At 45.4% G+C, this 25,885-nt stretch overlaps 1 protein-coding gene across 2 annotated transcripts in view; it reads right to left on the bottom strand.

Annotated features, from left to right (window-relative positions):
* The window catches only part of si:dkey-246i14.3 (ephrin A4), a 31,061-nt gene extending 11,697 nt beyond the window's left edge, over positions 1 to 19,364 (bottom strand). For both annotated transcript variants that reach the window (XM_053433277.1, XM_053433278.1), the window contains exon 1: positions 18,795 to 19,364. In XM_053433277.1, coding sequence (XP_053289252.1) covers positions 18,795 to 18,913 — 119 coding nt within the window. In that variant the 5' untranslated portion in view covers positions 18,914 to 19,364. The remainder of the gene's footprint in view (positions 1 to 18,794) is intronic.
* Positions 19,365 to 25,885: the final 6,521 nt, after the last annotated feature.

Below are 25,885 nucleotides of genomic sequence, written 5' to 3'. Positions count from 1 at the left end.
TGGACAAGACCGCATCATTAGAACAGAAGGGCTGCATAATGTATGCTCCTTTAGACTTCCTGTCAGCAACAGTATAAAGAGTTACCCATGTACAAACTAATATGGAGAAAGGGAGCATGAGAGAACGACTCAGGGAGGCACATGTAGGACAAAGACAGAGAGGTACGTAGAGGGTAAATTGATTATAGCAGCATGACGAGACAAAACGAGGGGACAAGAAATGAGACATTTGTGAGAAATGGATGGAAAATATGTGAGTGATGGAGCGAAGTGAGACGAGGCCCAGAGAAAGACAGACGGAGACTGATGAACAGAGAGTTGTTGAAACAGGTTAAAGAAGAAAGGCAGAATAAAGAAAGTCAGAGGAGGAGATACGCCGCATGAACAGGTGGAAAAAAAAAGTATAAAAAGGAAAGTGGAGTGTTTTAATTAGCGACCCCGGAGAGTCTGAGTGAGAGACACAGAGAGGGCAACAACGGCGTGGAAGAGGAGAGGAAGCCGACTTTAATTGGTCTCTCCTTCACATTGGAGCGCAGGAGAGAAGAATGAAGGGGCCGAATGTGGCTTGGGCAGAAGGTGCTGGTCTGTCACTGGGAGTCTTTATGGAGGGGTGACAGAGCGGAGGAGAGAGGAAGAGAGTGCTGGGAACCATTGGAGGGGAACACAGGAGGGAAAAGGACCGTGGAATGGGGAGGAGGCGGCAGTGGCAGTGGCGGTGGTTGGCAAACGAGTCTGGAGTTAAGTAGGCGGACAGAGACGAGACCAAAAGGATCAATGAGTGGAAGAATTGAGTGAAAAAGGAGGAGACAGAAGAGATGAAAACCGAAATGAAAGAGATAGACGTGACGGGAGCCGTGAGATGCTCCAGCGGAGGGTTTCAAAGATGGATGGAGCAATGAGGGGGGGGGGGGGGACAGGAGACGGTCGGAGGGAGGGGGGGCTGGATGGTGCGACAAAATAACAACTAAAACTGAAATAGAAATCCATGTTAACTCTGAACCTGTGATGTTGTCTATTTCTTCAGAATAAGATAAAACAGTGAGTCATGTGGGGCTAGGTGAGACCCGGGAGGCAGGTATCCCCAGAGCTGCTTCCTGCTCAATAGCCAGTGTGCAGAATTGGTGATCTATCAACCGGACAGAACACAATCGATCAGGGTCCCTTGCTCTGGACACACACACGCGCACTCACACACACACACTCCTGTGATCAATATCCCCCCCAGCGAATGTGTGTGTGGCCACGTACGATACCTCTATTACCTGTGTGCACTAATTACAGCCAAACAGAGACACTAAATTGTTGGTCTAGAGAACACAATAGCACATGAGCCAGTGTAAGCATCTGCACACACACACACACACACACACTAACACACACACACGGGCATGAATACACAAGCGGAAATGTTTTCGTAGCTGCACCAGCTGTGTGTAGGTGTATGTGCGTGTACGTGCATGTATGTAATAACAGGCGTGTGCTGTGTCAACATGCTGCACCCCTGCTACACATGTCATTCACCTCCATCTTCTTCTTCACTGCTAAGGTCGTGTTTCCACCACCCAACCCCCCCAATCTGCATTCCTCCTCCCTCCATCCTTCTCCTCTCCCCACTTTCTGTGACACAAACTCATCCCCCCATCCATTTCTTGTGACGCTGCATCCCGTCTGTGCTCTCCCTCCTATTTCTGACTCCTCCAACCCCTCGTTCTCCCACAAGCCTCCAACATCGGCCCGCGCCATATGCACGCCAGCAATTACAGAGACGCCGTGCCCCAGTGATGTCAAACTGTCAGCAGCCCCCCCCTCCTCCTCCTCTCCTCTTCTTCCTCCCTTTTCCTCTCTCTGGCCCTGGTACAGGCTTGGGTATACGCCCTAATTACACTCCCCCTTCTTGCCAGCCACCGTGCAGCCGAGTGGTGACAGCACCGGGGCATCGTGGGAGCACCGAGGAGCTGTGAGTGTCAAAGAACACAGCGCTGGTGCAGCCAGCCATCAGTGGGAGAATCCTCTGGACGCAGAGGAGAGGACTGGTTTGGTCCAGTGCCGCAAAAGAGGGGGAGAGGGCAACGACGCAGAGCAACACACACACAGGCAAATTCATGTGCAGTTTAAGCATGTGCAGGCATGACTACACACAAACACATGATGTTCACACACACCAGGACATGAAAGTACTTGAGGAGAATAAAACATGCTCCTCCTGCCAGAGGGTGATCAGTGACACCCTTCTGAGTTCTGGTGCAAGCGCTCGGTTGATAAAGAAAACTCGGACTGAGGAGTCGAATCAAAACGAACACGCTGGGCTCTTCAGTGGGAAACTTGAAAAGGCCAAAGTTTACCCTCTTCTATAATCACTGGAAATCACATTCAAAATTCAAAAAAGTGAACACAGCCGATACCCTCCCCATGTGTGTCCATGTAAATGTACATGCATACAGAAGACTATTTAAGTGTGTGTGCACTGTTATAATGAAATTCAGGGGCTCGACTGTGGCAGAGACCTTTGATCCTCTAATATGAGAGAATAATTAAAGGAGCAACAATCCTACAACACGGCCTCGGGAATACAGAACAGATTCTCCTTCACGCACGGCAGCTGCGTACTACGCATACTGAACACGCTGGGGCCCTCAACGCACACACAAACACTGGAGATAAAATATTCTACTACAATGAAAATGCTAACAACATGCTTACACTGTGCTGGGCATCCCCAATGAATTTGGAACATGTACATTGAGGGCAGAGCGGTTTCGCATATACACGTTCCTGCCTGTGATGGTATGCTAACCAGCCACATTAAAGGGCTTCTACTTCCTCGTAGAAACGACAGGAGGCCGAACCGGCTCGCTGGAGTCCCAGTTTGTCCGTGGTCGATCCCAGCATGGTGACCACTAACTCTGGTCACCATGGTGACTGGGCACAGCACGCTGTGGTCGTTCTGCCTTGGCAGGGCATAGCATGACACAGCTTCAGCCTCTATGGGCTGTAGTAACATGTAGCATGGTGACACGGGAGGATGTTAAGGGCTCTATAAGACGATGATTGTGTGAATTTATTTTGGTTTATTTCAGTTTTTTCAGCACATTGACAGATAAGAACATTTAGAGAAAGTCGTTTATCTCAATGAAACAAAAAAACAAAGACAAACCTCAGTATTTTATCAGTGTTTGTTTAATCCAGTCACCTCAAAAATCTGTTTATGTAAAAGTTATTTCTGAAATCAATAGATTCATTCAGAGAGGTGAAGTCAAAGCGACTTCATTACATTGCAGAAATGCACAATGATTTAAACCCAGATTGGCATTTTTCTCAGGTACAGAGGTGATATTTACTATTCCTGAATTTAACGATAATCAGTAGCGCACGTATCTCCTGCAAAGCCGCACAGACCTCTTCAATCTAATCAGGCTGCACCACACACAGATAGATAGATTATTTTGAAGGAAAAACATCCAAATGCCATGTTAAACTAATTGAAACCAAAATACCCTGGATCTGCCCCTTTATCCAAATGTGCGCCATTAAAATGATTTAATGGCTTCTTTCTCAGCCCATGTCCCATCCTTCCACCATGTTTCATGGAAATGCATAATCCGAAAAATTGTTTTTGAGTGATCCGGTTTACGGCGTTAACAAATTGTTAGAAGGATAATTTTACAAATAACTAAACAATTTTGGGATTCTGCACAAAAACTATTTTGCATAATAGTGTCACACCTACAGATTTTTTAGGGAGGTGTTTTCCAAAACTGGTTAGACAGAAAGGAAAACTGATCTGAGCAGCTGAATAGAACCAGACTTTTTAATGGGCAGTAAAGAATAAACTGATGGGAAATTACGAGAGGAGTTCCTGACAAAGAGTCCCTGAAGACGGGGCAGGAGAAAATAAGGAACAAGGCAGAAAACTACAGCGAGACAAGTCATTGTTTCCTCGAGCTCTGCAGTGACCCGCTCCTGCTCCTCAGGTTAGAGGAAAACAGGAAAATGAATCATACAACAAAAGGAAATGGACTTCAGGTACTCATTACCACAGGAACTTGCAAGGCTCAAACCTCTCTGTTCTCCAGTTCCTCTAGGATCTTTCTGGATGTAAAAACAGTGCAGGATCAGGGTAACAACCACCCCACCCATCTCCCCTACATTCGCTGTGCCCCACTCCACGCCCACACAGAGCCACGATGTGTCCAGAGCCCAAACACCAGTGTTGTGTCTTACTCCCCTCGGCGCGCACAAACAAGGACCTCACCCCCCACCTCTGACCATCTGGTGCCCCCCCGCCCCCCCAAAACCACCTCACATGCCCCCCCCTCTCCTCGAACCCCACACTCTCAAGACTCTGCAGATACACCGTCTCTTTGTTTAATCAAACTGTGGCCCGGACGGGGATCAACGGCTCCTTCTCAGTGAGGAGCGAGCGCCTTAAAGGGGGCCAGCTGTTGCTCCTATCTGCTCTTTACTGCCTGGTGTGTCTGTGTGAGTGTGTGAGTGTGTGTGTGAGTGTGTGTGTGAGTGTGTGTGTGAGTGTGTGTGTGAGTGTGTGTGTGAGTGTGTGTGTGAGTGTGTGTTGGCTTCATTCAAGGTCAGCAGGAACAAGTGAACCTCTAGCCTACATCAGACCATATCCTTCTTTTCAAGGACTCCTTATCAACAAACGTGGATGTTACGTGAACTTCCCTCCTACTCTTTCCCCCTCTTCTATCTCCACATAAGAGTTTTTTTTGATTTATATAAGTTCTGAGCTCGCCCATTATATTAATATGCATCAGGGTCTGAGTGGCTTACCGTCCCTGCTCCACAATTTCCTGGAGAAAAGCCTTAGCCATCGGACAAATCAAAAGTTCCTGCCCACATACGGACAGAAGATGCACGAGTGCACACGTTCACACAATGCAATGTATCGCACAGCTTGAATTCTGTGAATAAGCGTCGGCCATTATAGCTGTGGGTGTGTGTAACAGAGATGAAGTGATTGGTTGCAGCCTTCTTGCCCCGCAGGCTCCATTAAATGACCAGAAGGCACAGGGCGTACACACCACTCAACCCTTGATTCATAGTGTGTGAATCAGCAGGTCGCCTCACAGACCCATACCCCCCCTCAATTTAAATAAAGATAACACACAGACAAACATACACACACACACACACACCTGCTGCTTCAGGCCCTAAAGGAACTCAAACCTCAGGTGAAGACAGACCCTATTTTCTGCCTGTTATGTCGTCCGTTAGAGTGTGTGTGTGTGTGTGTGTGTGTTTCCGTTCTGTGGGACTCAGCAGCACAACAGGATGTACAGCTAAGGCCGTCAGAGCTGAGGGAAATTGCATGATTCTGGTGCACAGGACCCATCAGTATGGAAACGAATCTATCGGAGCCGTTTTGATGTGGCTGCAGGTCTGTGGAAACCATCTCCCCCCTCTGTGGCGGAGCTCTGTCATGCATCTCAGCAGCTCTCCATGTGTGGTCCGGTCTGATCCTAAAATAAGCTTTCCAGTGACTTTTTCCAGGAGCTAGGAAATCACTGTCCAAAACAGAAATGGACGAGTCATTTGTGTTTTTTCGCCGTTTGACCGAAAAACACTGCAGGTTGCCTCGCTGCGCCCACCAGCACGGCGCCGACTGTAAGTGTTGCTCTGATTTGACTCCCTCACCTGCTCAGCATGGAGGTGGCCATGCTCGTGAGGGAAGTGCGAGAGGAGAGAGGGCACAAGAAGTAGAAGACGAAGAGCTTCTGATCTCACGCTGAGAGGAGTGACGGGGAAAGTGTGCGGCAAAAGAAATGAGCCTGGGCGAGAGAACGCGGTGTGCGCATGCTGAAGGGGCATGCGAGGGGGTAAATAAGGTCAGACGTGCCGTTGCCAGCACGACAACCAATCCAGTGCTGGGATTGGTGCCAAGCCAACACCCCACCCATCCATCCTTCACTACGGTCGTCTTTTTTTTTTCTCGCATCCCTCTCTCGGACAGCCTAAAAACCTCAGAGTAATGATTGCTCTCCATGTTCCTGCAGTCTAAATGGAGCTGCAGTGTAAATACAGGGCTGATTTGTGCAGGTGCCAGGCTCCGATGCATAAACCTGAATATAGCTGCAGTGCCTCACTCGCTGCGACGCTGACAGGACGGACGGAGCGGGGAGGAAGACAGCTGTGATGGGTGGACACCGAAAGCAATGATTCAAACTACTGATGAAATCTATCAAAGTGTATTGCAACGAAGTGGCAGTCGAGCTTATTTACTGTGTCAACATCATTCGTCTCATGTTTGTGGACTGACTTTGCTGCTGGGAGCCTCCATCGGGGCCAGAGCAATAGGCGTCGCTTAATAGAGAGTGAACACAGATTAATGTTAACTTTACACATAATGAGGGTTGTATTGGGAGCAGGGCAATTGCACAGGTGCTGTAAGGTTGAGAGGGGACTGGGAAATATTCTATTTAAAAAAAAAGTACAAAAAAAAAGTACAAAAAAAAAGACTTCCAGCTTTTATTGATATTTGATCAACCAAGCAGTTTGAATATTTCACCTTGAGCTCTGGGAAACATTTTTACAAATTACTTATATTTTAAACACAAACAGTTGAACCAGATTCATTAAACCAGGTTGATTTATATAATAATAATAATAATCTGCTGCAATATCATGTCTGGTTTCAACTTCTACGAAAGCTGTCATTACCTGAAAGCTTTTGTTTCGCCTTCAAATCAGAAACTTTTTGTGTAAATATATATATTTTACGTGAAAATTACCACTTCAGGAGATGTCAGCCGCAAAAGTGGATTCGTCGTGGGATGCGTACGGTTGGTGTCCTCTTCTATATCACACCATAAACTACTATACATAATAATGCATTTTAGTTTTATTATAAAATGTTTTAATCCCTTTGTTACAGTATTCCTGCTTACTACCCTGCTCTTCCATCCATTATATTCACTTACTTTGTACTATACTTTTCTGTGTCTCAGGAGTGCAGTAAAGTACAGTTCTGTATCAGTGGGTTACGGAAGACACAAGAGAAACACCCGTCAAAAAAAAGCACACAAATATTTACTCTTGACCGTAGTGAAAAGGGCAAGTACACTCAAAACAATAAATCAGACTTGGCTTTGAGAATCCATTATTTGCTAAGTGGGTCACAATTCAGATGCTGTAGACACCATCTCTTTCTCGGTTCTGCTTACGTCTCTCCATGATCTGAAGGTCAGTGCTGGATGGGCAGCAAACACACACACAGACACTTACACACACACACTATACATCCCAGGTGTGCATTTCCTCACCCTTTCCCTCCATATGTGTTTATCTGGTGGTTATTAGAGGAGTATATGGCCAGTTGGGAGGACTGTAGCTGTCCTTCAGTCCATCACTAAGTGACACACAAGCGTACACACACACACACACACACACACACACACACACACACACCGTTAAGACATGTCAAGGAAACCAGCTCTAATACAGCCAACAGCCCTGAATTATTTAAACAGTGGGAAGGAAGAGGAAAGGAGAATATGGAGGGGAAGAGATTGGAGAGGAAAGAGAGTTAAGGAGTAAATAGAGGTAACGCTGGTCCCTTTCAGTCCGTCTGACTCCCAGTGAACTTATTCAAAAAAACTTCTATACTTGGTTTCATCCCCATCTGCTTTCTTTCACCCCATCTTCAGCGGGTCTCATTTCCTTCCCCTGTCAGCGTGGCAGCTCCTCCTAGTCCTCTCCTCCCTCCATCGCCTTTTCCAACACCATTTCACCTTCCCTCCCTCCCACCCCCTGCCATCTTTCTCTGTGTTTATCTAAGCACTTTCACGGTCACTGCTTTGGAATCCCAGGAGTCTAAACTGGCCCCTTCGCCTCTCCCTCGCAGGCGATCCGCGCTTCCCTCTCCCACTCCATCTTTCTCCGTCACAACGGTTGAGATTCATATCGCACTGTGCATCAGGGGTCTGGAAGGTCCCCCCTATTCACCCTCAAGGCAGCCAGCTTTGTCCTGTTCTAGTCACGCACAGTCTCCCCCCCCCCTGCCAGCCCTCACACACGAACACATTCGCACTAGAGGTGGTCACATTGAGGTCTAATACCAATCAACAAAATCCTGAAAGAAGATTACTGAAGTATCTAAACTATATATCCATTTGACTTCAAGGTTGCTGAACATGTGTTTTTTTTAAAGAACTTCTTTACAGTACTTTCAGTAAATCAGCTCAACTGTGTGAAATAAAACTCATGCTTTGGACATTTTGCTTGATAGAAATAAATGGCACGGTCCACCTCATGGCCGGATGCCTCTGAATTTCTTGGAAATGCCAGTTAAGTTCAACAACACTGATAAAAGGGTTAGGCACAATAAGAAGGAAGGGGGGGGGGGGGGGGGGACTTAGGAGTGGAGGGGAAGGAAGTGGCGAGGGTCAGGAGGAGAGGGGCCGACTCCGGTCTCACATCGCACTAACAACAGCCCCACACTGGACTGCAGGGATTAACTGATTAATTTGGGATTAAAGATGACTGGTCTCTACTTTAAGTAATGACCTACAAATTACAAGATTAACACACAGGAGGTATAGCATGTGATTGTGTGTGTGCGTCTGTTTTCATAGTAACAAAAAAGTCCAGTGTTAATCATTTGTGAAGTAAAGCTGCAAATACAACAAAAACTGCCTCCTCTTGTTTAGCTATTCACTATCGACCTTTGATGAGGAACAACACTGTGCAGAATAATTGTCTGCTCTGAAAGGAGCCAGGGAACCTCTTTAAATGTAGAAAAAGAAAGAAAATGTAGCGAGTAAGGGATTTTCTGACTTCAATGATGATGCTTTTGTCACTGGGCGTATTCTAGAAAAGCACAGATTAATTCCACAATCATAAACAGGGAGCATCTGCGCCGGTGTTTGGAGTGCGCCGCGGAGAAGAACTCCATTTCCACCTGAATGGGAGAGCAATGAGATTCATGAGTTCTGCTGCTACCAGGCCAGAGCTATGGAGATTTGGGACAAGGCTATTTCACCTCTTCCCATTCAGCACAAAAATACAACCACTGCTCCTGATGCTCCCAGACGGTGAATTACAACAGTCTGATCAATTCTGACAAATATAACAAAACACGCGTTTGGACAGTGACTGGGCGGCGATGGTTTCAAAATGACTCGAGAAATGTCAATAAACATAAAGGCGGAGAGTTGATGGAAGATTTGAACTGATTGACAAGGAAGAAAGTATTCCTTATAGAAAGTTTATACGCTATGTACAATATTTAAGGCACTACTCTGCAGTTAAACACAGAATTCTGTCAATGCAACATTAGATGATAAAAGTGATAATGTTAAATCAGTAACAAGCATCATTCTGTGACAAAAGGTGGACACAATCACTATAGAGGCTGAATTCATATGACCAGGGGCGCAACTAGACTCTGTACGGAGGGGGCAAAGCATTCTTGAGGGGCCCCTCTGACAGTCATTTGAAATGAATCGCTATAAAAGAGCTGATATTCCTTACGGTCACATCCATAAACGCTAATTGTCACTTATTGTGCCGAGGGACACAATGGCTATAAAAACGTAGAGTGAATTCAATTTGTCAGACAAGCTTGTTTTAAAAGGAGAAAAAATTAAACAGGTTGCCAGCATGTGGCGCTCTACGTGCATCAGTTGATGGTTGATAGGCAGCGACAGGCAGATGCACTGTCAAATAACTTTACAAATATAAATTTGACCTAGTTGTCAACATCAAGCCTATCAAACATAAGAAAGGTGCTAGCCTCATAGTTAGCCACTGTTAGACATGTAGAAAAAAAAAGACCGAGCTACATCACAAACATCACTCAGTTACAGGTTCGTTGGCCGACTAATTGTAACTCGTATTTAAAGTTTTGGGGAGGTGCACGTTCTGCGTATGGTACACGTCAACACCGGAGCTATATGTAGATTTGATGCAGGAGCATGAATAGGGCTTTACTTCACTCAGTTAGTGCCAGCCAGGGAGATATATCCACTATGGGCTGTCTCAGGAGGTAGAGAGGACTGTGCACTGACCAGAGGGTCGCGGTTCAATCCATTGGCTCTTCCAGGGCTTTCTGAAGAGTCCATTGGCAAGATACTGAGCCCCAAATTGCTCCTACCGACATTGTATGGATGGTGTGCGATAGAAAAAGTGCTTCATAAATTAATGTATGCATGAATACCTCTAAAGGGCTTTGAGTGTATATAAGACTGTAGAAACTGTACAGACAATTTATGGTTTACTTTTGCGGTCAAGCCAAAAAGTAGCCCAGTAGGAGCCCCTAGTGAGTGTAGGACCTGCTCCTGCAGTCGCTATACGCTGACAGATACAACTCATTGTAGCTGTACAACTGCAGGCTGATCAAAAAACTAAATCTGAGAAGAAAGTAAGAATAAAGAAGAAAAAAAATAGCCGTCAAGAGGACCAGGAGATCCAGCTGGATCTGCATTTACTGCACACCCCAAAATCATGTGGTCCTGGTTATTTCTGCAAAAATAACAAAACCAAATCTGCTGGTGTACACACAGACTATCATCTACAATCTGAGCACTGGCATGTTTAAATAAGCGTCTGATACCACATTCCATTCATGTTTTGACAGAAAGCAGTGCCAGCTTAAAAAGATGGGGTCATTCAAACTTCCTGGAGGGCTGTGTGTGCAATGTATGCAGCCAGGGCAATGGTACTATTAGTAGTATGTGTGTGGATATCTGCACCACACCTGTGTAAGATCATGCGTCAAAGATTGTGTGTGTATGTGTGTCTGCAAAGGGAGGGGCTAAGGGGAGGGTCCACTCCTCACGCCTGCTTGTGACAGTGATAGTAATACCTGCTGACATCCTTTCTTCCCTCCATCCCTCTCTCCCGCTCACCTCATCCCTCCGTCCCCAGGGGCCTTTCCGAGCTGTTTTGGGAGTTGAAATCTGTTGACTCTTTCCCTACCAGCCGCTCCTCAACGCATTCTCCATCCCTCGCTCCCTCCACTGCAGGTCTAATGTTTTTACCATCTCTGGGGGCCGACGAGAAAAGAAGCAGGCATGGAGAGTGTGTATTCATATATGGTGTGTGTGTGTGAGTGTGTGCCAAAAAGAAGCTGAAAAGAGTGTGTTTCGTTTCATTGGGGGATGTGCTGCCATACATCTGGGAGGCAATTGCCAAAATAATATTAGTTTTTTCGTTCCACCAAGACTCCAGAAATCATACAGCGGATTTGAAAGATCTACATGGTGAAACATTTGTCATGTCTGGGAATCACAAAGTATGAGATGAAAGGTGTCGTTAGGAACAGGAAGCTGAGAACTAGAAGCTCTGCATGTTACAGCAATGAGAAGGTCATACTGATAAGCAGAATTGTTTATACAAAAAAAAAAAGGTGCACTACACTGAAGTAGACTCCCTTTAAACACACATATGCCCACACACCTTTAAGTATTTTTTTCAAAATGTTTCTTGGAGATAGGCGTAGAGCAGCTGCACTTTTCTGTCCAGTTTGTAAGAACATCAAGTTCCAACATATGGCTTCTGGATTCACACACTTAGAACACACTGTACTGCAGCTTGTACATGGCATGGACAGAGTAGATATGGAACATAGACTTGCAAATGTCAAACATTGGTAAAAATGCAGCGTATTCCCTTAACTCTAGAGAATTGCTCCATTTCCTTCTGAGAGTGGATTTGAGTGATTTAATTTAAAAGCTTGAGTACCTGTGTATCCTCCATCATGTCTTTCCATGGCAGGATTATGAAGGTACATCATGCACATTTATAATATTTTTTCAGTTTTAAGAAATGTCTCTTAAAATCACATCGGTTTAGATTTAGACAAGACGCTTTGTGACAAGAACAATTACCTAAAAAGAACAGTGGAGCCTGAATCTTAAGTTTGATCCAGAGACAAACTGCACTCACTAGAAGTGGAAATTAAACGCTTAACAAACATGGACATGTATGTTTTTGTGGCTCTCAACCTACTGATCTAACTGGGTCAATATACTGCACACGAGATGCACTATACCAAGGTCTGAGTATTTCTTGATTTTTAAAGATTTTTGGCTTTTCTTTAATAAAAACAGAACAGTTGTTCAAATCGAGCACCAACACCTAGATGAACACATTCCTAAGAGCGCCCTCTCGACAGGTGACGACAACAAGAACCATCATGTCAGAGGAAAACATGTGTCACTGCACAAAATTCTGCTGAAGTTCTTATATATCAAATCAGGAAATAAAACTGCAGAAACCGTTTTACAGTGAACTTTATACGTGAGAAGACAGAGGCAATTCAAGAAAAGAACTTTGAGGGGACTGTCCTTAAGCACCTTCGAGGCCTTTGAGGTATGATGGCAAACACGTCTCAGTGTCCTCCCGGCAGCGAGGACCTCGTACGGTACAATAATCCAGGTTCCTGCTGTACGTCCTTTTGCTCAGTCTGGGTCAATACTAATTCAATTTCTGTCACAGGAAATTCCCTGGTCGCCTCTTGGCAGGATTTCTGAGCCGAGTGGAAGAGCATTGTGTGAGCTCTTTATGTACGTGAGAGTGTCTGTCTGTCTGTGGCTAAAATGCACATGTTGGCTCAACAACAAGCAGACGGTATTGTTTTGGTCAAGCCTGTGTTGACAGCGTTTCCCACATTTTCCGTTCATATCTTCTCACGCACACACAGTGTAATTGCTGGTTTGTGTGTCAGAGAAATACACAGTTGGCCTGACACCTACAACAATGCCAGCTCATTGTTGTGCCATGGACGGACGCATGAATGGATGGATGAATGAATGCGCTCCCAGCCGGCGCTCACCAACGGCCCCTAACCACCACAGCCTCTTCCCACACGTACGGCAGCCATTTTGTGCCAAAGCAATGCCTGTGCCGTGCCAGCCCGAGCTGCAGACGCTGTCTAACCTCATTTCATTCCACAGCTGTTCCACCTCACTTGGAGACATTCATACAATGCAACTTATTACAGCTTAATGCAGCCTAATATTGATGTATGTGTGTGCACAGAGAGACAGCGCAGCGTGGTGTGAGAAATTGGGAAAGCGAAGGGCACATATGCAGTCTGGCGATAATGCGAGAAGCCGGCGATAATATCTGGGTGTTAAATTGGTATCGATTTACTAAATATCCTGACCAGGAGGAGAGAGAGCGGCCGTCCTTTCATGCCTGTACACCATGTCTACTGAGACGGCTCCAAGCTGCACTGTGACTATCTGATCCATTTTAACACAGACGTCCAGGCCTCTGCCCTAACCTTATTTTCTAAACCATGATTTTATGTCTTCCTGTGTGTGTGTGTGTGTGTGTGAGAATGTATTTGTCTTTCACTTCAATTGCAAAGCTTTTCTATGTTGTTTTAACATTTCAATAAACACATACACATATAAAAGAAAGCAGGAAGCTGTGTCAGTGACTCGTAAACCATGTCTGTGTAATTTCTCTGGAAATTATTCTTAAAATGAGGCCATGTGACACTTTAGAGCAAAGGGAACAGTTGCACAATACTCTATCAGCACGCCGCACCTTCAAAAAACCAAGCATCCAAAGGCAATAACATGCCTGTTCCCTCCAACACTTGAGTCACACCTAAACTCAACTAGCAAGTGGAAACAAAACAATGAGCTATTTAGTCGAGAGGACGGCACAGTGGTTGGTAAGTGTTCCCACAGCCGGCCGCCGCTGGCCGGAAGTGAGGACCTGCATTACTTTCTGCAAGTTGAAAGAAAGTAGTAGAAACAATAAATAAAGTATTTGAATAGAGCCGGGTAACCTGCTACTTTTTTAGGCTTTGGTTTTCAAGAACTGAAATTGATCACACCATCTCTTCTCACACACACACACACACACACACACACACACACACACACACACACACACACACACACACACACACACACACACACACACACACACACACACACACACACACACACACACACACACACACACACACACACACACACACACACACACACACAACTTCAGCAGACAACAATGCCACCGAATGTCAATTCACAGGCTGACAAATCACTGAAATCACTGCCCCGCATTGTTTTCCGACAGAGATGAAGAAGCTGAAGTGTACACAAACTTAACTCATCCGCAGTTTACCTCCTGATAATACACTCAATACCACCGACAAACAGAGAAAGCTCGTTTACAGAGAGCGATAAGGTGAGCAAACACACTCACAAACACATCTCTGCATCTAACGCGGACCACGGCTGAGACAATAAGCATTGACACAGAAAGACAGAAGAGGGGAGAGACAGAGAGAGACACTGATACAGCCTGATGACAGATGAGTAGAGAGAGAACCTGTGAGAGATAGAGAGTGAGGTGGGGGGGGGGGGGGGGGCTGCTTTGTTAGCAGGACAGGGAATAAAGTGGTAATTACCTCACTGCGGGTTTGTTGATTATAGTTCAGCCAGGTTCTCCATGTTAATCATTTACCAGGGGAAGACGGAGATTAGTATAGAAACAGACACAGAGAGAAGAGATAGCCGCCACTGCGAGAAACACACTCATTTGCATGCACACACACGACGGAGCAGAAATAGACACAGTCAGACCTGCGGCTGCAGACTTAATAAAAAAAAAAAAAGACTAAAAATTAAAACAGAAATCAGTCTTAATGTGCCATCATCTCCCCTGACAAGACACAATTACGAGCAGTGTCTGATTTCACTTTACTGTATACCGGGGGTGTCTGCTTGCACGAGCCCACACGCCGGATGTGTGGGTGCATGTGTCTGCATGTGTGAAGGTATGGTATGCAGAATGTGATTTACTCTGGTATTTAAACAGGATCATCGGTGAGCGCGCACAGAGAGAAATGATGCATAAAGAGAGCGGAGATTACACGGAAGACTTATGAGGGCTGCTTTCAATAAAGATACAGAAAACCAATACAAATATTCATCTGCTGCACGCACACCGTTTAAACATGCTCCACTGGCTCCTGAGCCCGACCTCAGTCCCTGTCGGAGCGGGAGGGCGAGATAAAGACAGAGTGCAAGAATAGAGAGAGAGAGAGAGAGCGAGAGAAAGGCAGAGGAGGGGGTCTGATGTTGTTTTAAAATGCTTTAAGGTCCGTGTCCAGACTTAAAGAGTGAGTTCAAGTACAAGCAACAGGGTATACATGGTAAGAAACGTTGGTTATTATATTCCTACTGTGCACATATGGTAAAATACTGTTATCTCCAGTTAACACCCCATAGATTCACTGCTCTGGAAAGACAGACAGTGGGAGAGGAGAATGCAAAGACTTGGAGATTCAAGTTTGAGCAGCGATCCAGGGTGACTGTTGTAACAAGCTCAACTCCTGCCACGACGGGCAAAAACAAAAAGGTAAAAGGTGTCGAGGAGCCAAGAACAAGGTCAATAAGAGGACAGAGAATTGGAGAGGCTTATCGAGGGTTCAGGTATGATGAGTGATGTTTATTCTTGTTAAATCTAAAAAGGCAGCTCGTATGCAAAGTTTCTCTGAGTAAACTTCCTGACACATTCGTGGTAAATCTATGAGGATGGATGTGGCACAGGACGCAGACACTGTTGAATCAGCGAGTCGGCTGCTCGACCCACTCGCTCCAATAGGTTTCAAAGCACACACGAGGGGGCTGAACACACCCGTAAACCAAGCTGAGGTAAGCTGAGGTTATGATATTTTACTAACCTTTAACTGCTCTAGGAAGTAAAAAAGAATTTCTCATCTAATAAGGATCTATTGCTCAGAGAGAGAGAGAGAGAGACAGAGGGAGAGGCGCGGTTGTAAAATGAAAGCGATCATAAACTCCGTCCATAAAATCGTAAAAGAGGGCAATCGAGCCACTTGAGCCCCACAATGAGAGAGGCCGGGCATCTGATTCCACCGCGCCCGACGCTGACCCTGCAGTCAGGTCCATCACATCCATTTCAGAGCTCCATTTTTCAATCTGGAGGGTGCTAAATGTGCGCCAGTTAAAGTGTTTCACTGAGCCTTTGTTACAGACATATTAGCCATCAAAGACCAGAGCAACGAGACCCTTCAGTCTCCACATCACTGCACCGGCTTCATTAAAACCATAAATCTAGATGTCGACGGAAAGGTGACGGCCAGAGAATGTCTCCTGTCACCCGTATCAAATAAGAGCCTGTTTGCTCAGCAGCTACAGTTGTGTTCGATCTATACTGTATGAAAACGAGCTCAGGCTTTCACGCAGCGGCCTTAATGTAAGTCACGATTAAACTGTTCTGCACGGTTCTTTAGCTTCTAGGTGTTGAAAGCTTTATCGCCAACATTTGCAAAAAGGGTTTGAACCAATGAGAAGGTGCACAAAGGCCAGAACAACAACAACATCCTTTCAACATATTCCATAAATCTAAGAGGTGATATCTTTAAACTTACTAGAATTTATCGATTTTTAGGAACACAGCACTGATATTATCAACAGTGTTGATTTACTTATTATATTATAATTGTTTAGTTTACTCCATTAATGCCTGAAGAAAATATCTGGTTCTTAAGCTGGTTGATATATATATATAAATAATACTTATTCAGTTTTAATGTCTGCAGCTCGATGCTGGCCAGGTAGCAGTTAGTCGAAGAGCAGAGCGATAATACGATATCAATAATTATCGTAATATAATATAAAAAATTGCAATATCACAGAAGTAAATTATATAACGATATAAGTCTCATGCATTGTTCAAGCATGTAGTGGATGTATAGCGTTTTTTATGTTCTACTTCAGATTTTTATAATATTTTGTCATTCTCTGCCCATAGCAACAGTTGAAACCACAACTTTCACTCAGAAGTAAAAAACTGTCTTTAAACCTAAAAGAACTGATAATGTGACATTTATTGTGAAAATTATCGATATCGACTAATATTGAAATTTTTCTACTGATACACTTTTGGCTATAATCACCCAGCCCTAGTTAGTCGGAGCTATTTTTGCAATAAACAAAACTGAGTCGGAACAGTTAAATTGGCTGTTAAATCAAAACAATGCGCTGAAAGATGATGAAGAGCTCAGTGAAGCTGAGGGATTCAGCTGATCCATCATTCGTAATGAACTAATGACGAAAGAAGCTTAAAGAAGGGAGTTATAAAGTAAATAATAAGTTTAATTTTCACTACAACATTGTGGACAAATGACCAAAAAGCCAAATGTGGCTATTCGGTTGAATAATGTGCCGTCTGCGCCCAGAGCCTGGACTCCAGCCCTGGACCCTGCCTGGCAGCCTCACGCCAACAGAGGCACTGCTCTCTCTCCTGTCCCTGTGCTCCTTCACCCTCGCCAGGCTACATTTACAGGCCTCAGGACAGCCTGGCTGGCTGGCTGGCAGGCAGCTAATAGAAAATATGGTATGGGAAAATGAATGAAGCTCAACTAATCACAACGCCAATATCCATCACTGGGCAGGAGGGAGTCGTGAGAGATAAACGGCTGAAGGAGTGCAGAGCAAGGAAAAAAATGAAAAGGTGAGTGGGATGTAACAAGGGAGGTAATGAATGAGAGAGGAGAAGAGAGGTGAGGAGAGGAGAGGAGGAGAAAGTGAGTCCTGGTGGTAAACCCAGGGGATTGTGGAGCGGCTGCAGCATCACGGCTCCGCTGATAGCTTTGTGATTGGGTGGTGTTGCTGATGAGAGTGATTCTCTGCCACAGTGGGTTACCCTCCACCGTGGTGCTGATGGCATTGTGATTGTGTGGTGTTGCACTCGACTGTGTGGCCCTGCCACAGGCGGTGCGACCATTCATCCCTGAACCTCTGGGGAACAAGAAGATGCTTCCTAATCCTCGCCACACCGCATTTCTGTAGGATCCCAATTACAAGACTGGGTTTTACCCAGCTGGACACACTGGATATAACCTCCGCTGACTCTAGTACAGGAAAGTCCTGCAGATCTGACAAAAAAGCCCTTTGGGAAATTATAAATCCTGGGCTTCATACTTCTGTCACATTTCGAGCAACCAGAAAATGTAGAAAAAAGACAACGCTGTGACTGACAAAGTGGTCTTGGTGGCTATCAAGTAATGGGGACACTCATGTGAAGGAGTGCCGGGGAAATCAGGCCTTGAGGAGCGAGTTTGGAACTGTGCAGGTCAAGAGAGAGGCTGTCTGGGGACGTGTTATTCTGGGCATCAGGCCCGACTCGCCCTGCAGGCCTCCCACCTCAACCCCTCAATTAGCCAGACTGGAACACCTGGATCAGCAGGTGAGCCCGGCTCTGGCCTGCTAATGGTCCCAATAAACACACTACACACAAAAAACACACACACCAACATACTCCCTTTAACATACACCTGTGTCCTCAGAATGTTATCTAGGGCACCATTCAGTACACTTAAGAAGAAGCCCTTACTTCTGCTTTCCTTTAAGTAGCATAATCACTAAACGCCAAAAGGCAGTGTGTAGCTGAAAGCTCGGGTTAGACTGTGGCTATTATGAGCCAGAGGATCACCTGCAGGAGGCCGCTCTCTCCTCAGAGGAGACGAGGAGGCCCCAGAGATCAAGCTTCTCTATCTAAAAGGAGAAACATGTGGGATGACTTTGACTCAGGGCAGGTTTCAGGTGATCAAACCTGCTCCTGCACACAAGGACGTGATCTGCTGCATAGCACAGATTATTCACAGGAGCCAGAGCCTGAGTCATTAGCAACTATTGCGCAACAGCACAAGTTGTGACCAGTTTCAGTTTGATGCAAAGTGTTGACACTGAACCACTTTTCCCTATTTCACTGCTAATCCTTGATTCGTGGCCTGCGGGGAGAAGGAGCTCAGAGAAACTGCTCTCCTCAAGGGAGGGTTTCCTCACCTGGTGTTGGTGGAGTTCCAGAACACGACGTGTCGTTTTGCCACCGCGGCTGAGATGAGGTGGAGGAGTAAAATCGTGGCTCTCCAGGTGGCCAGAGCTCCCGGTGTCCCGAGGGCCATCCTGACCGCCGTGGAGGGAGGGGAGGCCCGCGGAGAGAAGCTGTGGGCCGGGGCCTGGCTGCCTGGCTGGGAGGGGTGCGCGCCTCAGGTGAGGAGAAGAACCGAGCAGGAGAAGGAGGAGCAGCAGGAGGCGACACCCGGTGAACGACTTCCTCTCAGCGGCTTCACTAACTCAGGAACCGGCTCCAAACTTCTGTCATCTGCTGCTGCAGCCTCGCCTCACGCATACAAGTGAGTGCAGGAGCTTTTAAAAGGTTTAAACAGTCACAGGCTGCAGAGTTGAAGGGGTGGTGCACCTCCACTGGGAGAAGTTCTCCAGAGTTTATCCATTATTCTGCATGACGCCCTCGAGCTGAGGTCCCCCCCCCCGCAGAGTCCCACACTGTAACCTGAGGTTTAAAGGGGAGTTTAAAGGTGAGGGTGAGCTGCGCACTGCAGCGGTGGGTCAGATAGTAAATGGAAACTGGCAGCGACAGACTGCAAAGCGCCAGGAGGGAGGGGCCTCTGAGCTGAGGGCGGTGCCAGGGGGAACTTTGGACCAATCCCTTGACATGGGTGTGGTGATGTGGGTGGGTGTGTATGTCTGTGTGTTATTGTAGTGCACGGTTAAATGTTTGGGAGGTGCGCCGACTGGTGTGAGGAGACCAGTCTGTCACTGATCCAGTTATTCAGGAAAGGTCAGTACAGACCCTCTCAGATCACTGGTCTGGAGCTGAGGGCTGTAGACACACAACTGACAGAGCCCTGTCAGGGATAGGACATATCCCCACCTCATCACCTCCTACACCCCCCTCCTGCCCCTACACTTCATACTTACAGTGTAGCTCCGAGAGTTATTACATGGCCAAATTGTGTTTTTCAAGAAATCAATGACATACAGAAGGAATATGTTAACAATATGATAACAGAGGCCATTATACATCAGTGCACTGGCCCTGCAGGTGCAAATCACAACAAGTCACAAAACACAAATAAGGTAAATAAGAAAACACAACAGCAGATCACAAAACACATGGACAGCGAGTCCATCCAATCAGCGACGAGTCTTGTCAATATCAGCCACCTTTGTTTTGTTTTGTTGTCTTTCTTATTTGCCCGTGTGTATTTTTCTTATTGGCTGTTCTGTTTTGCACTTTAGGGCCACTGTACATTTGTCATATTTAATGTTATATTCCCACAAACATCAGTTTAACGTATTACCTGACATGTCTAACACGTGGATCGTTTGAGAAAGTTTCTGTGCTCCTCTGTTCACTTCTAAAGGTGTGACTCCCACTTCACCTCCCCCCTCTATGCTGTTGTACGGAGAGGTACATGACTTTTGTTTGTATATGTCCACATTTTTTACTCACTGTTGTTTACTTACTCCCTTTAAGTTACTGTGTAGTATGTTGTTTAATTTGTGTAGGAACTCAACTTGTGTACACAAAAAAAGGGAGGGATGAGAGATCTTCGCAGTTTGAATAGACCGCCAAATTGAAATAGCGTGTGTGATGTCACATGATCAGAGCGGTGCAGCTAGAGATGACTGCCTAAACACGGCATTCATTGTGCAACTCCTTTCATCATAACACAACGCACACAACCCTAGACACCATCGGTTACACCGACACACGAGATAATCAAACCGGGAAACAAAACACCTCTGACTGTAGTTTGGAAGATCCACATTTAGTTCATCCACACTTGGCTACATGAGGTGTGTAAACATGTGTCTGTGTGTGTGTGCCTGTGTGTGTGTTGATAGGTATTAATTCAGTGGTTGTTGTCAGCGGCCCCAGGGGAGGGTGTAGTGACAGTAATCACTGCGCCTCCATGGGAGAAAGCCACTGGTGGTCCTCTCTAATTATCTTATTCTTTTAAGTGTGTGTGTGTGTGTGTGTGTATGTGTGTGTGTGTGTGTGTGTGTGTGTGTGTGTGTGTGTTTGTGTGTGTGTGTAAAATAACTAACTCCTCTGTTGCACCAGCACTATCGCTCATTCAGACAAAGTCACACCGATGGCTTTGTGTTATTAACAGCTGCAACATGCACATCTGGTTCTTTCCTCTCTCAATGACCCCCACCCTCCTCTTCCTCTTCCTCCTCCTCCTCTTGTTTGCCCAATCTTTTATCCTGTTTAATGCACCAGTGTGTACGTGTGGTTCACAGTCCACACATGTGTGCGGTACTAGGACTCATTAGCTCACTTCCTGGAGGTCCCGATCATTAATTTCCCATGATGCCGCGGTGCTCCTGTGTGGCTAATTTGTCCCCGGTGTGCCAGCGTTCCCTCAGCGAACGTGGAGTAACTCACTCTGCTGGGGGGGGGAGACTCGCTCGCTCGCTCTCTCATTTTGATTGATCAACGGGACCAGACAGTCGCTAACAAAGTTTGTCGGAGAGCCAGAGGTTAATAAAGCTTTGTGAAAATTCATTTTATTCTAACTTTCAATTTGGCAATGTGTTGAGAACAGTTTAAATATTCAGTGGCCCCGGAGCTAACTGTTCTTTCGCACACGATTTGAGATTGACCACTTTCCTCCCCTGACTTGGAGAAGAACTGCAGAGAAAAGAGTTTTCATTGGCCTCCTGGAAGGCCCCCCCCCACTGAGCGCTACAGTTAAGATGCACTAATTTAAAAGCTCTGTTTATTGCACAGCTGATGAATTCTGCACGTACTAATGGTTGTTTTAAACTAAACAGGCAGAAAAAGAAATCCCAGCAACAATTTTCCTCACCTTGTTTCTCTCTCTCTCTCTCTCTCTCTCTCTCTCTCTCTCTCTCTCTCTCTCTCTCTCTCTCTCTCTCTCTCTCTCCTGTTTTCTCCTTAATATTAGTTTCAGCTCCCGCGTGTCAGCTATTCATCATCATCATCCCTCGTTCCAGAATCTTTTCCCTCTGTGTTCCTCGCTCTCTATCCATCATCCGTGCTAATCTTTGCTCTCATTGATCCTCTCATTACTGGTCGAATATGTTTTGTTTTTCCTCTCCACCGTCTCCTGGCACATTTTATCTCAGTAAACATTCTCTTTTACAGTCACGTCAGAGGAAATCTGCTCTAAATCACATCACGATTTACATAAAGGGCTCCTCCATAGCTTTGCGACTAAATGTGCAGGTAGGTTTGGTGGGATAGGATCTGAAGGTATTCGGAGATTATTTTTCATAAAACCTGTCCATTTGTTTGTTTGTTTGATGTAAACAAGATGATGCCAAAACTACAAAATGGATGGCTATGAAACTTGGACGATGCAGAATGGGTCAGGGGAGAAGTCATTGTATTTCAGTGTGGATCTGGATCAGGGAGCGCATCCAGGACTTTTTTTCCCAAACTTTCTTTAACCAACATTTTACTTGATTTCTCAGAGAATAATTCATGGATCAAAAATCCAGCAGATTTTCGGGACTGATATCGATGAGTCCAAACTGTTGTAACGTTAGCAGGCGATTGCATGTTCATGAGAGAGCCTCATACTGTAAGAGGCTGACTGTGAAAAAGAAGGATTTCTTAGATCCATTAAAAACAACTCTGTATTGATTCAATCCAGTTTTCTGTAACATGTTGAAAGGAAGAATTGATTTCTGTCACTAATCTATATTTTATATCTACTGTTTGTGTTATGGGATGAAGGAAGTATCTGGTCGGCACGTGCACAGGTTACAAATTAAGGGAACAGGCAATATGAGGTGTAGGGGCCACCATGACAATAATCCCTGGCACATATACCCAGTATCTCTAACATGTAGGTTCTATTGCATCAGCGTCTGACCCATTATTTAATATTGGAAACCAACGGAATGTTTTCCTTACTGTTGTTTTCTTGCTGTTTTCTCCTCTCCTCTCCTCTCATCACTTCTCCTCTCCATTGCTTTTGTACAGTAGTGTCAGTAGCCTCTTAATCCTGTTATCTCCACATATACAGGCTGACACCGAGCCACTCGCCAGAGCTGTAATCAACTCTTGTACACACACACGCACATGCACAGCATGAACACACACACACTCTTCTAGTTATATCACTTTTTCAAACACACACAAACACTCACAAACACACACACACACACTGGGACTGGCCCCGTTCTCCATCTACTCTGTAATCCTGCTATTTGTGGTCTCTTACTATTTTGATCGGCCATATGCCTGCATGTTTCATAAACACACACAGACACACACACACACACACACACACACACACACACACACACACACACACACACACACACACACACACACACACACACACACACACACACACACATACACACACACACACACACATCTTGGCCTGTCTATCACTCATCATCTGAGCGCTGCTTCCTCCCATAACACATCTCGTCTTTGCGTGTCACTCATTCCTCTCACTCACTTTTACTCCGTTCCTCATGCTCTCGTTCATCGGTTCACATCCGTCCGTTTCTCTCTCTGCAACATTAAGATCCATCTGGCCCTAATCAGAACAGTCAGGATTAACTTGTTTTTTTCCATCCACAGTGGTTTCTATGAACAGACATTTACAAAATTAGCCCCTATTCACAACTTTCTCCTCCACTTTATGTTTGTCATTGTGCACTTTCCGGAGCCGCTCTCCTCCCCTGCTTTTCTCCTGCACGCCTCCTGCATGAGGTCGTCACTTTACTTGTATGAGTTTCTCATTCTCACCTTTTCCCTTTTGTAAAAGTACACTGTGTGCGGCTCTTTTCTTGTGTGTGCACCTCCGCTCTTTTTGTCCTCCCCCTCTCTCTCGCTGCGTCTCACTTCCGTAATTACAGCTCTGGACTCAAGCAGTGATGGTAAATGCTTTTCTATTCCCCTCTCTCCATCACTCTCCCGCAATCTCCATCGCTCTCTCTTTCTCACCAAGCAAATTACATCTTGGTTACTATAGAGACGTGTTTATTGAATGCTTTTTGCCACTCTTTCATGCTTCCCCCTGAAGCCCCCTTTGCCTTCACCACGCTCTTTTTTTTTGTTGTCCTCAGCTCCACCTGTCTTTCTTTGTTTACTCTCCTCTCACACCCTTGTGTATCGATGGTCATCGTCCTTCATTTCATTTCTCTCTTTTGTCGTCTGCAGCGTCACTTCCACTTCTTTCGGTGAATAATAGTTGCTACTTGCAAAGTAAGAGAGGAAGACTGAGTATGTTGGATGGATTTTCAATGCAGTAGTCGGGGCTATTGTTGTTGCCATGTACTGCATTCGAGCAGATAAACAAGGGATGGTGTCTTATTGAACTCGTGTGTCATGCGCGTTCCATTATTATTGACTGTGAAAGTGGCCCCGACTGAATACAACAATCAGGGATGCGAGCAGTCAGATTGAGTCTCCTCTTCCTCCTCATCCTCACAGATACAGTCTCCAATCTGCTTCTTTTTGTATTTCTCCACAGGTAATTCTCTTTTCACTGCTTGTTCGTTCCCCTTCTCAAAGCAGCTCATTCTCTCAATGTTCTCCTGCCATATATGTTCAATACAGGTGGAAATCCAGCTGTTTGTCTAATGGAAATATGTCCATTAAACTGCCAGCAAGCTGTACCGGAGGCTTGCTTCAAATACTTGCACAGTTCCTGTTCTTGGCAGTCTGACAGCAACCTTGAGTACGAATATTTAACTGTCAGGATAAAGGTAAAGGTTAAAAATGAGTGGGGGAGTAGAACGAGTAGAAATGGTTCTTAAGTGGAACGACTTAGTAATACTAATGATATTTTTTAACAAAAGGCTCCTACATTAGTCACCATTAGCTACTGGTCACATACCAGACCAAGTGAAGAGAAAGCTTGTGCAATAACATCTTTCTAAAATGACTTTTTTTTTACCCACTTTCCAGAGAAATATTTTACATCTGAGTTTACACAGGTTTGCCGTCTGATTGACAGGTGATGTAACAATGCATATAGGTGAGGGTTTGATACATACAGTTGTATATGTACTTGTATTGACAGAATATGTTCAGCATACAAAATAAGGCCTTTAGATACTATCTTCACACTATCAGTATGAAATGCACTCTAGTATTACAAATAACAGTCCTAATCATACACTGTATATAAAGATGGACGACATGGACCATAGAAGTGAAGCCAAAGTGTCTCAATCACCATCCGGGTTCTTTCATGTTAGTGGATGAGACAAGACCAAGACCAAAACCAAAACCAAAATTAATTTTGTTTCGATCATTTTAGGCAGACCTAGTGCCACAGATGTGTGTGCAAGTGTTTTATTTTATTTAATTTTTTTTATTAATAATTTGATTTGCTTTAAGAATCGGTTTAAATGTTATGATTGACAGCTGAGACTGTCTCAAGATTGGTCGAGTGCATGTGTAAGCGGGACGATGGTCATGGAAACGTGTCGTCCATCTTTACACTGTCTATGGTTCTAATCAAGTGTTCAAAATAAGCTGTTGATGGAGAACAAGTGAGTCAGCATGCACGATACCAGCATGTTGGACAATGATATTATTGCACTGTTGACTCTTATGCTAATATTAATAGAGAAACTTTTCATATTCCTCAATGGGAAGTATCAAAAAGTATATTTAAATATTTGTACCTTAACTCAACTGTTGTCTGTCCACTTGTATCACAAAATGTCAAGTGGTATCCACTTCTCCTCTTCATCATATATCCCTCTCATGCTCTGTTTCCATACAGTTCCACCTTCCTCCCAGTCACCTACTTCCTCTCTCCCCTGTCCTCCCCCTCCTGTCCTCTCACGGCATTTGTGGATGATTAGTAGAGTCAGATGGAAGCAAGATGAGGACACGCGGCCCCGCTCTGCATATTCATCCGTCCTTCTGTTCCCTCCATTCACCAGGGCCCGCTCGCCGCACTCACTTTCTCTCTGCCTCTCTGTCCGCGTTCTCTCCATCCTGTCTGCGTGCCAGCCAACAGTCATCCTCTGCCCCGAACACCTCCACAATCTATCCTCCCCTCTCCCTCCCTGTCCCAACTGCTGCGTCGCATCTCCCTCCTCTCCCCCTCTCCGCCCCAGAT

This window comes from Pleuronectes platessa, chromosome 10 (genome assembly GCF_947347685.1).
Source record: "Pleuronectes platessa chromosome 10, fPlePla1.1, whole genome shotgun sequence".
Taxonomy (NCBI): Eukaryota; Metazoa; Chordata; class Actinopteri; order Pleuronectiformes; family Pleuronectidae; genus Pleuronectes; species Pleuronectes platessa.
This window is presented reverse-complemented; position numbering and strand designations above follow the sequence as displayed.